General features: G+C 42.6%; 1 protein-coding gene across 2 annotated transcripts in view; it reads left to right on the forward strand.

The window, feature by feature from the left end:
- LOC143326616 (plexin-A1-like) overlaps positions 1-16116 on the forward strand; it is a 249698-nt gene that overhangs the window by 24009 nt on the left and 209573 nt on the right. For both annotated transcript variants that reach the window (XM_076740331.1, XM_076740332.1), the window contains exon 2: positions 11964-13374. In XM_076740331.1, the coding sequence (XP_076596446.1) occupies positions 12199-13374 (1176 nt within the window). In that variant the 5' untranslated portion in view covers positions 11964-12198. The remainder of the gene's footprint in view (positions 1-11963; positions 13375-16116) is intronic.

Raw genomic sequence — 16116 nt, forward strand, 5'->3', positions numbered from 1 at the left:
GGCCACCCGACATGGTGGGTGTGTTCGATTTGGGTCACTTAGCATGCTTGCCAGGTGGTGTATTAAACAAGTGATTAATTTAGGTACATGCAACCTTTTTGTTTGTACCTGTGCCGAGATACAATAATGCTAACCTCATCCTTAATGTTTCTCCATTGTTGTGGAGTTTTGAGACTGTTCACCAAGTCCTGTCCATCCCTTAAACCCCTGACACTCCGCCAGTGAACATTAACATTCAGAGGATGCATCTTTTCCACAGTCAGCTGATTGCAGAGCTGTAAGAAGCAATGCTGATATTTTTAAGTGCTTATTAGAGTATTTTCAGCAAATACATTATGAAACACTTGTATCTGCTTACAACTACATTATAGTATGTTATAAGCAACGTATTACATTTACTGCTTAGAAATGCTAAAGTGGAGGGACTTAGAATAAAGTGTCACCATTATAATTCACTGCAAAATGATGGTATCATTTGCCAGATGGATAGTTGATATCCCCGGGTTTTCCATTTCAAGCATTTACCAAAACGCTATGAAAATGTTCAAAATTAAACTGAATAGCTGTGCATGCTCAGCAGTTAACGACCATGCATGCTGGGAGTGCAGCAAGACTGAATGCATGACATAACATTACAGAGTTTACAGAGTTTAATTAAAGCTCATTGGAGAAATCACCTCTTTAATCTGCAGGGATGTCTTCAATTGTAAACCTGGAAAGCTGTCAATAAGGCCGAATGGCACAGCTCTCAGAAAGATCAGCAGCGCAGACAGAAACGCCACTGTGAGTTTGACGCTGCAGTAAACGAGCCTGTGCAGAACACACAGCATAAAAAAAGTTCCATAAAGCATCTCTGTGGTCGCAGCCGATGTGCAGCGGAGGTCAGAGGTCTGTGAATGATCAAATCGCAGCAGCTTAAAAGAAAACGGCATTTGCACTCAGCAAACACAGCCAGGTACATCAGTGAGTTTAACTCTTAAGCAGCGGGATTTTGGTTTTGGCTGTTGGGAAAGAGTGAAATCCGCGTGGCCCTGACTAAGCACAGTGACTGCCAAGTTGAAACCAGAGCGCAAGACGTTGACTTAGACAATGATCGTGTTTCCATAGAGCAGGATAATCCATGACAATAAGCACAAAGGCATCTTTTGGCTTAGTTTACAGTCTGTGTTTGATCCTCATTTCATTGTGGCTGTGTTGAGTGTTTTTCTATCTGTGCTGCATCATGTTACACTATGCGTCCTGTCAATCACCCATCCAGGCACCTACAGGAGGAAACGAAAGCCTCCAGGACTTATGCACATGTAAAAACTTCTTCTTTCCAGTCAGCTTCATGAATTCAATAGATTCTAATTAAAAATCATTTTATTATTAATCCAGCTCCTCTCAGTCTCATGCTGGTATGCCACTGTGTTTGTGTACCTGCCCTCCTAATGGCGACTGAACATTTGTACTAACAGCCCCAGTTTATAGCCAGCGTTACAGCACCTCCGTGACAATAAAACAGGTTTCTATTGCAGCTGGAGTATAAAGTCTCTCAAGCAAGATAGATGGTGATATTCCTCTCGCCTCCAGATATGAAACTACAGTATGCACTTAGTTTCCCATCTGTCTCCACACAGACCTATCAGCAACAGTAGGGAAGTCTCTCTTCCCTCTTTTGTCCCTGTGTCACTGTTTTTGTAATGTGTTTTTTTTTTTTTTTTTTTCCATCTGCATCTACACACAAACACGCTGATTCCAATACAGCAATTTTCATCTTCCAGACTTGGAATGAATGGACTGTGGGGGGTTCTTTTTTTTGTTTGTTTTCTCCTTCTCTCCATCTCTCCATCCTTCATTGCTCCCTCCTCTCATTTATTGCCGTTCTGCGGTTAGAAGCCAGCTTCGATTATCTACGCCAAATTCCCTGATAAAGAACTGTGTTTCGAGGCCTATTCAAGCACTTAAAGCCCCTCTAAATGGCTTTAGCTGCAGGGTCCCCTCTTTGGAGATCTCACACACACACACACACACACACACACACACACACACACACAATCCATTGCGGTGAGTTCAACACCCATCATGGGAATGATCCAACTGCAGAGCAATTTCTCTTTTTTAAGGTTTGTCAGCACATGCAAATCTCTTTCTCTCTCTCTCTCTCTCTCCACACACACACAAACACACGCTGACAGCATCTGCTAACATGCTGTGGGACAATTCGTGTGTGTTGCATGTGTGCATGTCCAGGCGTTTAAAGAATAGTTTCTGAGTTTAGGAGTGGAGACGTTTGTGTGTTTATATAAAGGAGACTGAAGTTTTTGATGGATGGAAGCGTTTACAAAGTCTAACATAGTAAAATACCTCACCCCCCCCCCCCTCCCCCCGTCTCCTGGCTCCAGGTTCATATTTACCAAACACACCTTAGCGCAGTATCAGTCTTCTAATTTCACTCAAGGCAAGAGATGCTGAGCTATACCTTTAACCACAGGAGTCAGATAGAAACATCATCTCGCCCAGTTTGGAATGTTCAGTTCTTTCTACATGTCACAGCTAACTTCACCACGATCTTCAGGTGACAGTAAGCGGACATGTGCTTCCTCTGATACACGAGTTGAACAGCAGCTTATCTAAACCTGCCTGAGACCAGCTACACCTGAAGAGCACAATGCCCCCCCCCCCCCCCCCCCCCCCCAACCTGCAGGAGCTATGAAAGACAAAAACTCTAACTCCAGCATCCATTCTGTTGTTGTGTTTGTTTCTACTTTTGTGAGAGCCGTGTGAACAGCTGCTCTGACTCGACCCTCCACCTTTATTGAGGAGAAAATACTAGAAAAGAAGTGGGGAAAGCACTCACACACACATCAGGTACCAGGTGATGGATCTAAATATTGGTTGCAACAAAGAGGTGGCGGCACACTCGTGACTTCTATGGACAAAAGTTGCTGTTGACATTTCTGTAGATAAAGAATCCAAACAAAAGCATCAACTTTTCAACAACTCTGATAAAATGTGATTTATATGTTGTTGTGGTGGAGTAGATTGTAGTGTTTCTTTTTGTTGTGCTCTTCTGCTGTATGACATGATAGAGAGACAGTGAGACAAAGATGCACACACACAAAAACAACACAATACAAACAGATGTAACTTCATAAGAAAGGAAATCAGTGCTCATACTGTATGTGTTTTTGTTACTTGTTGCCATTTCAAGTTCACTCATCTACCAAACTACTGAAATAGAGATTAAATCAGTCTAAAAAATAAACTGTTTTTAAAGGCAAAGAGCAAAGTCTTCTTTGAGTCTCCAGGTTGCTCTGACATTCACAAAACCATTATAAAAGCACACATACCGATTTGCACACTTACAGCCTTATAATAGGTGTTTAGAGTGAGAGATGTGGCTCACTTTTCCTCTTGATTGGGAAAACTCTCTCTACATCGCTGCAGTCATTATCTCCCTCTCCACCTAGATATATGAAATTAATAGCAAGCGTTTCCTTTAATGGGAAGTTTACTGGCTCAGTGAGAGCACCAATCCACACACAGATGAGACAGATTGAAAAAAAGAATTAAACTTCACTGCTGAATTACCCCAGAAAAACGCTTTTTCTTTTCTTATATCCAACCCAATACAGTGTTTCATTTTTGTAAACCTGGTTTGGTGGCACAAAGAGTCACCTTTTAGTTTTATAGGAAAAGGGCTGACGTGCTGTCAGTGGCCAACAGTGTCATTGGTTGTTACACATGTAATTGTAGCTGGGGTGATTCGTCTGTTACAGAGTGCAAAAACAAGCGTAGTGAAGTTGTCAGGATTTTACTTTATCTGAAGAATCCTTAAATCCCTCCACTCTGGAGAGCTTGGAGACAGTGAATGCATTGTAGAGGAGGCTCAGTCAGATTAAGAATGATTAAGGCTCAACCACTCAGGTCTGTTCAGTGCAGATTTTTACTGCACTGTCTGAAAGAGTGATGGCTGAGCTGCACCTGTCAGCTTGCAAAGTAACTGTGTAAGTGAGTCTCTGTATCTGTGGGTGCACATGCATGAGTTTGTACAGCCTCTCTGCATCTGGGCCTGTTGATGGAAGTGTTTGCATTTGCATTTGATGTGTATCTTGTGTGTGTACAAGCCTCTGTGTTTACAAACATTTGCATGAATGTATTTGCATACATGTGTGTCCCTCCAGTATGTAAGCATCCGTTTTCCGGTATGTGTGTGTATGTGTTTGAATATTTTTTTCTGAATGAAGTCATTGTGTCATCTGCTTCTTCCTGTTCATCCCTTTTACTTTAAAAACAGTGTGTGTGCACGCGTGTGTGCGTGTGGCCATGAATGCCTTACGTTGAGAGGACATATATCTGTTCACACAGTCACATTCTGGGGACTTTCCATTCATATGGGGACAAAATGTGAGTCCCCATGATGTAAATCATTAAATATTAGTGTGAAGACTTGGTGTAAGGATAGACTAAGGGTTTGGATTAGGCAAGTAGTGGTTATGGTTATGATGTAAACACTGTGTGTGTGTGTGTGTGTGTGTGCACACGCATGTGGTTTATTTGCAGGACTGATGTTACAGCCGAGTGCTCCGCTGGTATGCCTACCACTGTGTTTGCAAGCAGCTGCCTATGTGTCACTTGTGGAATGCGACTGTAAATAAAACCACTGTGTCCCCACTGCATGGTGCAGCAGCCCACATGTGCACAAACACACACACACATACACACACACACACACTCCAGCCAACATTCTTCTTATTCCTTGAGCCTCGCACGAAGCACTTTATTTCATTCGATTCCCACACAAGTCGAGGGTCCAATTAGTTTAGATGGCATGGCACGTTGTCATCAGTGTCATCCAATTATTTTTGCATGAAGATAAAACATGACCAAATGCAATTAGAATACATCAGCCTGTGCCAGTTGAGTGAGTAAACCTGGTATGGGTTTTCAATGAACTCAAAAATCCAAAGAATTAAAGGGCAGGCTCTGTCAGTGCTCTGTCTGTCACAGCAGTATCTCTCAATATATTGAAATACTGAGCGAAACAAATATAAAAACAGATCTGTGGTGCTTTCGAGTCCATGCTCACTAAACTGTTTTTCAATGAGCAAAAATGGGCACATTTTAGCAAGCAGTCAGGTCTCATTTAGAAGCATCCGTCATGACTGGCTTCATCATGTCAAATTGCTCAGAGTTGATTACATCTAGAGAGCGTGTTAACACTACATGAAAGCCTTTTGTTAAGTATCTAAATCTTCTTTTCTTTGCGAGATATGAAACTTGAAACAAAGCAGATTAGAGCTGACAACCTCCCTAAGTATTAAGAAAATGACAATTGTGTCATAGAAGGGTATAATTGGGACCAAGTTGTTCAGCTTACTGGCAGCTTACTGTACCTATAAATAGGATGTTAGTTCGAGGTCTTTTTTTTTTTTTTTTTTAAACAGGATATTTGTAGAACTTTCTGTGTATTCTTTCTTTTACATGAAGTCAGGCGTTGGTTTAGTGCTAAGGCTTTGTTTCTTTCTTCAGTAAATCAGTCATAGCATACAGGGCACATACGGAATAGTTCATCATGGAGAGAGACTGTACCTCACTGGAAAAAGAAAAGTAAGCATTGAAGGTAGCTGTCACAATACAGCTTGACTAAAAGGCTTTTTTGCTTTTTCATAATTATACTACTGTGTTTAATGTAGGTCACACACACCTGTTGTTGTGTCTCTCCTGCTCTCTGCTCTTCAGTGGCTGTCTCAGTGTCTAGTGACGATCTCCTCCTCCCTCATTAGACCATGGGCATGGGAGTGTACTTCACCTCCCAGGCCCCCATCACAGGTCAAGGTTGGATATTTGCTTCTTGTGAAAGGCAGCAGGCCCTCGACCGATAAGCACTGCGCTTATTTCCCCAACACCAGGGCAGATGCCTTGAGGTGGGCTGCTGCAAGCATTGACTGTAGCCTCCGGATTAGCTTGCATGTCATCTTGCTGAACATTTCTGAATAGTGACGCCTCCCTCTCCTCTTTTTCTCGTTTCTCTACCACTTATGTTGCTCTTTTTAGATAAGAAAACAAACATGAGCATATTTTTTCACGTGTACTGTTTGGTTATATGAAGTATCATGACCTGAAATTTAAGAAAACATGTCTGAATTATTATATATATGAATTATTTTTTTGCACTCAGGCCTTAAGTGCATGTGGGCCACTGGGCTCGTGCCCAGAATGCCCATGGGATGATCCAGCCCAGAATCAAGTTCCTCTCCTCGCCCTACCTTCTTGTCTTTTCTTATCTCTGTGTCTGCTAAAAGCCAAGAGAGGAGGGTGTGAGATGACTACAGTCTGCAGTATTAGCACTTGTCAATATTACGCCTTTCAGAAAATGGATTCCAAATAGAAATCTCCTCACGTTCAAGTGTGTGTCCGCCTCCTGCCCCTGTTCTCATATCTGCTTCTCTACTGTCCTCATCTGACCTGCGCCGCAACTTTAACTTTGCTACCATCTGTTGCAGGAAGCCGGCAGTTAAAAAGTGACTTGATCAGATCAAATTCTGTATGCATACTTGGAGATGCCTGTTTTGCTGCATCTGAGCAATTAATTTAGTCTCAGATGTGAAACTTTCGCGGGAGTAAAATCCCCATTTGTACCTCCAGCTGAACTTTTTTATCGATTTTTCGATATTGTCGGAACAAGTGCATCAGTCCTCCCAGATTTTAGGATGAATCACGTTAAGTTATGCAACTTAACTTTTTATTACCTTTATTTCATAGTTGAGAAATCATTTTAAGGCAGCTTTCTATTCCCTGCACTATGACCACTAATGCTTTAATCTCAGCTGTATTTGCTAGCAGCCATGGATCTCTTATGGCATTAAAGGTATCATGTGGAGTTTTCTTGTAAACAAACAAAACGTTAACAGAGCCAATTTTTAAATCAAATTTCTGTTTGAGCTCCTGAGTTGTTTACATCTGTATTGACTTGTGAGCAGTCTTCTTCTTCTCTTCCATTGTTGGCACATAGCAGCACACCTTGGTGGTTACTGCCACCTGTAGATCATGTGTGCCTGCAGGAGATAAACAAAACAAGCACCCACTCATAGAAAGAACAGCTGTGGAGCGCTACTACAGGTCAAAAACAGCACAGGGCACTTTTAAGTAGTGAAATGTGATCTGTAAAAACAAGATGAAGAGGATTCAGAGATAAAACTAATGCATTTCTATTGAAATAAACAGCTTATTGTAACATTGTGTCTTTGACCCCGTTGCAGCTTTAAATTTGCTGCTTCCTGGCTGTTGACACCAATTACTTACACACTACTGTGCCCACCATTATTTGAAAAAATATCAGAGGTTTTCTAATCATCCTTAATATATCTGCAACCGTATGGGTAAACCTGAGAAAAACCAAAACAACAGAAAAACAATGTGAGTGGGGATGATAAAAAGCCACATTTTCAAGCGCAGACTTCTTGAATCAAGGGATGTTCCTGTAGTCATTGTGACAGATTTGTCCCAGTATCTGAAGATATTGTGGCTTGATTGATGAACATTGTGGAAATGTGTGATGTGATACTCTCAATAAAGAAGATGTTGCTGCTTGCTAGAGCACAAAAAGCACCTGCCAGGTATTCCAGGGATTTGAACCAGCAGTGTTTGTTGACTCATGTACCTAAGGCTCTCTCAACACGGTCAGAGAGTGAAGCTGCTGAACACCGCAGCAGCGCTACCCCGGGCATTGCATGCCTTTTAGATTTTACACCTCGCCGCTGTGCTATGCTATGTGTAATATGCACTGTGCTCCGTGGCTCGCTTGCAGGCAACACTGTTCATACCACTGATCATGTGCAAAGCCTATAGAGCTGTCTTCACATGATCATGTGCAAAGCCTATGGGGCTGTCTTCACATGATCAGTCAGCCCAGTATTAGGGCAATTCCTGAAAGAGACATAGAGTGTGCTTCATAAACTTATGTACATGGACACAAAAGTGTTTTGTGACACTCAGCACAACTTTATGATGAATATAGTATAAAGAGCGACTGTAGTGATCTTTGATTGTTTTAAGGAAGTAGTTATTTTAACCCAGACCATATCTTTTCCTAAACCTACCCAAGTTGTTTTGTTACCTGACCCTGACCGAACTGCAGCCATCACCTGAAATGTTTCCTCAGCAAACTTTATTTTGGAAGTCTAACTGGATGCTAACTCGATAACTTGACCACAGAATGGAAACAATGGTGGACGTGAGACATGCAGGTTCCACAAACACTTCAATTTAAAATACAGTAGTTTGAAAGTTGTGCTTAGTGTCAGAAAAACTGTGTTGGATCAGGAGTCTGAGTGGCACTCAGTGTTGGGTTGGATGCAAACTCAGTCTTGAGAACCAAGCTCAAGGCTGCAGAAAAGTCAATACATGTTTTTTTTTTGTTTTGTTTTTTTATACCAGCCTCTCTCTGCAGCGCTGACAGGATATCTCATTATTTGAGGTTCTTGATAGGTTGTGCACTGCACACACTTTGAAAATGTGACAGCAAACAAGGTTAAAGTTCAAATAACTTGAACTTTCAGCACAAGCTGTGAAATAGCTTGAACTCTTAGCATGAGGTTTAAAATGTGTTACAAAGCCTGAGGTACTGCTGCTGCGAGGTTTTGCATCATCACTGCTTTAAGTCGTGGCCAAGTGATTACGTTGCTAATTATATGTAGGAACCCAAACCTCTAGGTTCACTTGCTTCTATCGGTTGGGTCAAAAAGGCAGACGAAGGTACCCAGTGGTTCAATTCCAGCTGTGGTCGCCCACAATGTCTCTCTCCACTACACTTTATAAAGAAAAAAAAAAATGCATTTAAAATTGAGAGGGTATATAAATGTAATTTATACTTTGCCTGTGGTTCATACAGTTAGGCTGCCATTATATATGCTTTGTATACAAACATTTTGTGCATAGGCCCATGTGTTTGGACGTCTGTCTGTGTGTGTTTTAGTAGTAAATAAGATTGAACAGATGCAGGGGAGACAAACACACAGACTCACACGGAGTGAGGCCAGCAGGCATGGATGTGAGCTCCATGCTAAAGAAGTGGTGTGCATAAATTTGCCTAAGTGTTTGGCCAAGGTCTGTGGCTGTGTGTGCAATCGATGTGCCAACAGCAATAAATCAGCACGGGATAGACCTGAACGCCTCTACAGCTTCATCTGATGTGGCAGGTGGGCTTCACGATGGACCTGACATGCACACACACGTACACACACACACAAACAGAGAGTCACACACACACTCACAGAAGTGAAGGCCCAGCTAATTCAAGGTTTTCTTTGATCAGATAAGATGCTGATCAGCTTGAGGAACATTTCATGATGTATAACGTTTTGACACATTTGATGGATGGATGATGTTTCAGCGAGAAATTGAGAAAGATAGTGTTTTAAATGACTTTGATATTGGTATAGAAGGTTTTTTTTTTACCAAAATATATTGTAGCAGTAATGTAATTGAATGCATTAGCTATATTTGATTTTACCACGCATAATGTAAATGGAGGAATTTTGGTAAGAATACACAATTTAATGACCACACAATTATAACCCTGTTGGGCTGTTTGCATGAGGAGTGTGTGCACCTCAGCAGGAATAAAGTTTGATCAATCCCTCTTTTTTCCTTACATCCTTGTTCGCGCCCACACACACTCACTTTTCTAACCGATTTCTTCATCTGTAAACTCGTCCTTTGTTTCTTGTGATCTAATTCAGACATTAAAGAGACACTTTTGAAACAAAAGCTTGTTTTTCAAGTCACAGACATCCTCTTCTGTCTTATCCCTATGTCCCAGTTTACTCAAACATCTCAGCAATCATCAGCTCTCAGCTCGACTGGCTATATGGCTGCTGAGTCCACATATGCTGCTTAGTTTTGACTTATTTATAGAATTTATAAAATACATCAGAGAGGCTGAGATGAAAATCATGCAAAAATAGCCACCTTTACATGTCACTTAGTATAGTAAGTTTAACTCTTCTTTTCTAACACTTCTCTTGTCTGTTCAAGAGTGTGTACATTCCTGTGTTGATGTGGAGGACAAGTGCATGGGTGGTGCATGAGTGCGTGTGGGCACATCTGTTTTATGTGAGTTATGTCTGTGAGTGAGTGTGTTGAGACGTGGTGAAGTCAGTAGGATCTTGAATCGTGTGTAAAAATGCACTTGATGCGGTTCGTGTGTGTTGCATGTTGCATTTTGTGCGTGTGTCTAAGACGTTAACAGTGGCTGCATTGTCCTGATGGGACAGGCAACAGCATCGTCATCTGGGCCACTGTAATCATGGCTGGGCTGGAGATGAAAGGCACTATTGACAAGAAATGAAGAGAGGGAGAGAGAGGAATGTAATGAAAGGGAGGGATGGGAAACAGCAGCAGAAATAAGAGACGGAGAATAGTTTGCTGACCAAACTCCATCATGAAACAAGCCTCTGCCTTGTGCCCTGCATTAAGCCGAGCGCAAACCAATGAACTAATGAAAAGAACGTTGGACAGTGTGTGGGTATGTGGTTGCTTGAAAACACTTCCAAATGATAGTAGCCTTTTGAACCACCGTTGTTTCTGTGCCAGTGATAAATGATTGTTTGAGTGACAGGCTTCACATATAATTGAAGGAGCCATCAGCAAATTTGATGTGTTTTCTCGTGGTTGACCCTGTGGATGTGCTGTGAGAACTGGATACCCCTGTTCCAGCATGGTGTCCGTTCATTCCAATGAAAATTACTCACCAGGCACATGCTTCAAGAGTATGTTTCCCTTTCTGGTTTGCATCCCCTTTGTGTTCTATGTGCATTCATTTCATTTTTCAACATGCCTTGCAGTGCATATTGCTTGCTTACATTTCGTGTGGTTTGTCAGTTAGAGTAAGATGTGGCCGCGGATGGTGAACAGGTTTACAGAATGATCACATCTGGTTAGAAGACTCAAAAGTGTCCTGACGTCAGCAAATGATGTGAATTTTGTGTTTCAGTAAGACAACTCTACTTTTGACTGTAGAGGTGGCAAATGTTGGATAAAAATGTTTCTCCTACATTTTGCATGCTCTTTAGTCACCATCTCTCTCTCTCTCAACCAATTAAAAACTTCAGTCACATCTATCATTTTCATCACAAGATAATGATAATAATATCAACAACGGTGTGGATGATTGAGCATGTGGCAACCCTGAAAGTAGAAAATGTAGAAATGGGTGGATGCTCTGTCTCCCTTTTTCTTTTTTCTCACTTTGCACTTATAGGGATCTTTCCCACCTTCTCCACCACCTTTCTCTTGAACCCGTATGAAGCCACATAGCTTTCACTTCTCTCTCCCTCTCACTGTCTCTCCTCTTTTATCGTGTTGGACCAGCTCTCTCTAAGCAGGGTGCCTGTATTTCTCTGCTCTGCTGCTCTGTAGTAAATATGCTATAGGATTCTCCCTGCAGCCCTGCTTGTAATTTATGGATGTTTACTTGCTATCACAATGCTGCACATCAGTGGCGCATCCTGTGTGTGATTTTGAATGTGTGTGTAGGCCTCTTTTTTTTTATGTGTGTCGTGCACATTTTCTTTCATACACCCTTGTATCACAAGTTGCATTTTTGTGTGTATTCCATGTGTGCATTTTCTGTGCAAAATGCACACTTTGTCGGCTGGATCCTTTAATACCTCCAGACAATCAATACGCAGAGGAGCAATGTTTGGCCCTGTCTTCTTTTAAAAGATGCACTCCACAGAGTGGTGCGAGCCAAGAGTCGAGAAGTCAATAAAACAAAGCTGATAGTGCCCTCATTTGTTTTTTTGGACTTCAGCATGGAGGCCTCAGAGTCTGGGTCTGTGGGCGAATATTTAGTGTCTTGTCATTTCAATACAAACACATAAATCCTTTTTGTCAGACCTCTGGTAGTGCAAAACACAAGTCCATGAATATATTGACATCTGTGTTTGTTAAGATTTTGCTCTGTTTGTCTTTCTCAGGGCTGGTGGTGGACGAGGCTGAGGATCAGGGGATGAGGTTATAAAACTAACAGAGAAGGAGAAAGGAGGAAGAAAAGAAAAAGGACGTCCATTGCTCGGAAACTCTTCTTTTGTATCGTCATACCCTACAGTCCTATTGCAGTCCTATAAGGCACTGACTGACCCCGTAGAGGATTACACACTCAAAAATACTCTCTTACACCCACTCGCTCACACCTCCCCTTCCCTCACCACCATGTCCTCCCACCTCAACCCACCTCTCCTCATCCTCCCCATCCTCTTCCTTCTCCTCTCCCCGTCCATGCCCTCCACCTTCACTCCTTCCTCCTCCTCCTCCCTCCTCTCCTTCTCTCCACCAGAAGGAGGTCTCACACATTTGGTGGTCCACAACAAAACGGGTGAGGTCTACCTGGGAGCCGTCAACTGGATCTACAAGCTGTCGAGCAACCTGACCAAGCTCCGAAGCCACGTTACTGGCCCAGTGACAGACAACCCTCGCTGTTACCCTCCACCCGGTGTTCAGTCCTGTCCCCATGAGCTGGTGCAGACCTCTAATGTCAATAAACTTCTGTTACTTGATGCTGCCCACAACCGCTTAATTGCCTGTGGGAGTACTTCCCAGGGAATATGCCAGTTCCTGCGTCTGGATGATTTGTTCAAGCTCGGTGAGCCCCACCACCGTAAAGAGCATTATCTATCCAGTGTTGCTGAGGCAGGTACCATGTCAGGTGTCGTGATCTCTCCGGATCTTTTCGGCGGAGGTGGGAAACTCTTTGTCGGCACTCCCATTGATGGAAAATCTGAATACTTCCCAACACTGTCGAGCCGCAAGTTAATGTCCAACGAGGAGAATGCTGACATGTTCAGCTTCGTCTACCAGGATGAGTTTGTCTCCTCGCAGCTGAAGATTCCCTCAGATACACTCTCCAAGTTCCCTGCATTTGACATCTACTACATCTACGGCTTCAACAGTGAGCAGTTTGTGTATTATCTTACCTTACAGCTTGACACCCAGCTCACCTCACCAGATGCAAGCAGCGAACAGTTCTTCACCTCTAAAATCGTCCGCCTATGTGTTGATGATCCTAAGTTCTACTCCTATGTTGAGTTCCCCATTGGCTGCACCAAGGACGGAGTGGAGTACCGCTTGGTTCAGGATGCTTACTTGGCCAGACCAGGGACCCGTCTGGCACGTTCGCTTGGTATTCAAGAGCACGAGGAGGTTCTGTTTACTGTATTTGCCCAGGGTCAGAAGAACAGAGCCAAGCCACCCAAGGAGTCGGCTTTGTGTCTGTTCACAATGAGACGGATAAAGGAGAAGATTAAAGAGAGGATTCAGTCGTGCTACAGAGGAGAGGGGAAACTCTCCCTGCCCTGGCTGCTCAACAAGGAGCTGGCCTGCATCAATTCGGTGAGTGTTTCAGACAGTAGCTCCCAGATGTGTTTTTATGATCATCAGTAGTCATGAAAATTATGTTGTTGTTGATTGTTGCAGGAATTTGGTTTGTGGTTGTGTGTGTACATGTGTTAATAATTGCAAAGACAGAATAGGCTAGTTCACATCACTTTACAGTAAGTTTCAAGTACAGTTTCTTGTTCCCGGAATAAGGTCGGGTTGGACAGCTTGTCTTTACCTTCAACCTTGCCAGAAGCATTTTAGTGGTCATGGGTTTCAGGGTGTGTTCAAATTAAGCACAAGTTAAGTCTGGAAACATTCTGTCCAGCTCCAAAGCATTTATTCCATTAATTTGGTTTGTTTTTCTAAGTAGGTGAGAAATCTGCTATGAGGAGGCTTCAAATAATTGCACTGTGGGGCCTGAAAATAAAGAAGACTTCATGTTAGATAACTGCTGGGCAATTTCTTAGTTGTGAGAACAGAATCGAAGCCAAACTATATGGGAAAACCCCCTAAAGGCAGTGTTTGGGGTGAATTCCAACGTTAGCCTAATGTTAAACTGAAATTTCCCGAAATGTAATACCTTTCCCCCGTACTCTCACCGCCAAAGTCAAAATGTCCACCCTGGCAGGATGGCAGGTTACCGAAACTTCAAGCCGCTTGTTCATCAATTTTCCTAATTAACCCATAGGTGGAAAGTATGAATCTCAATAAATTCAGAAATGCAACAAAGTAATATTTTCCATTCGAGTTTGGGCCAAAGCAACCAACATGTAGGTGGGACTGCTCGCTTTGTGTCACATTGAATAAATCTTTTAAAATAATATAAAATTATTAACATGCCTCGGCGGTCGAGTAAGACTACTCATTCAGTGTGAGGACAGGGCAGCTGTGTCTGAGCTCCTGTCTGTTTTTTAGGAATAACTCAGACTGTCCACAAGTTGTGGGTGGCTTGTCTTCCCTTTACTTCATATATGAGGTGGCCTAAGAGTGCCTGAGAGACGTGTGTGTGTGTGTGTGTGTGTGTGTGTGTGTGTGTGTGTGACATGTGGGTGAGACACACACACCGCCATGTATCCTCATGAATAATTCACCTGGTCTCACCTTCTGTTATTCAGTCGGTGCTCCATAACAACCTGCCATAAATCTCTGGACTACTCTCCACCTCTCTGTCTCCATCTCCTCTTTCTCTCGCCGCTATCTCATCTTCTCTTTCTCTTCCATGTCTTTCACTCTAGTCCCATCATTTGCATAAAGATTTATTTCATTTTGCTAACCCCATTCTCCCTCTGCTCCTTTTATCTTCTTTTTGCTTGCTTGGCCTCACTCTGTCTCCCTCCCCCAACTGCTCTTCCTGACTTCTTTTCTTTGTCTTTAATTTTTAACCTTTAACCTGCCTCATTTTGCACTCTTGCTCTTTTTGCTCCTCTTCTGCTTCTTCTGTCTTGCCCCCCCTCTCTCAAGCCTTTGCTCTTTCACCGTCTCTCTCTGCCCTCTCCTTGACTTTCCACTCAGCGATGAGGTATAGAGTGACTTAGTGTGTAAAGCCAGCGCCTGGATGTGATCTGAAAATACAATGTGGAGGGAACAGATGATGCAGTGAAAGAGGGGAGCAGAGTCATAGGGAATGTAAAAAAAAAAAAGTTGGAATCATTGGTTTTGCGGGAGGAGGGGCATGGATTGGAGGGAAGGGAGGATGTAGATAGAGGGCAGGGTTGAGGAAGAAATTGAAAGGAAAAGGACAGAAGGAAGGAAAGAGTGGGAAGGTAGACAGACAGAAGATTATTTGAGGCAGGAAGAGGGGATGGGAGAAGAGAAGGAACAAGAAAATCTTAAATTAGAAAGCCAGCGGAAAGGATCGGGAAAGGTGGAAACAAACGGGCAAGCTGAACAGAGAGAGAGGAAAAGGGAGGAAGAGGATGGGGGAATCATGGACTGAATGCTAGTGGCCTTGCTCTGGTGATGGCGATGTCAGTCGAAGATGATGAAGTCTGCAGGCTTTGAGGATGCTCTGACTTCTCCTCCAGCACTACCAGCAGGTCAAAGCTTTTCCTCAACCAGTGAAATCTCTCAGAAACCACTGGATGCATTGGCATAAAATGTTGGACAGATATCTCTGTTCTTGGTCATATAATGCTTGAAACTAGAACTGCCAGAATTATAAATCTGTTTATTGACACTGACAAGTAAAAAGCTGCTTTGTCAAAGTCAGAATTTCTTTGTATCCAGACAAATCATAACTTGCTTTTAGTCTGACTGCCCTGCTTTTAAGATAGCTGTGGGGGGTTTTTTTGGGTTGAAATAGTATTTCCCCCATTTCATTGCTGTTTTTCTTGTTTCTGAGAGCTGAGGTTTTGCTGTGTAATAACTTCGATCCCTTGACTTTTCTTCTAGCTCCACCATGAGGTTAACATTTGTGGTTTTGAGTGAAATGTCCTGACAACTATTGGATGGATTACCATCAATTTAGCCCACACATCACACATTTAGTGCCATTCAGGATGATTAATAAGAGTAATACCATGGTGATTCTCTGAATTTCCATCTAGTGCAATCACCAGGTATTTTTGTTTTTTTCTTTACGATAGCCTCAACTGTTTTTTTATGCAGTGCGCTAAGTGTTGGGATGTTCAACCTGCTAAGCTAAAATTGTTAACATGGTTAACGTTGTACCCTCTCATCATCAGCATGTAAACATTGTCTTTGTGACACTGTAAAGCTGCTTCACAGAGCCTATAGGCATGGCTCTTGTGTGGC

The sequence above is a fragment of the Chaetodon auriga genome, chromosome 10 (assembly GCF_051107435.1).
Source record: "Chaetodon auriga isolate fChaAug3 chromosome 10, fChaAug3.hap1, whole genome shotgun sequence".
Taxonomy (NCBI): Eukaryota; Metazoa; Chordata; class Actinopteri; order Chaetodontiformes; family Chaetodontidae; genus Chaetodon; species Chaetodon auriga.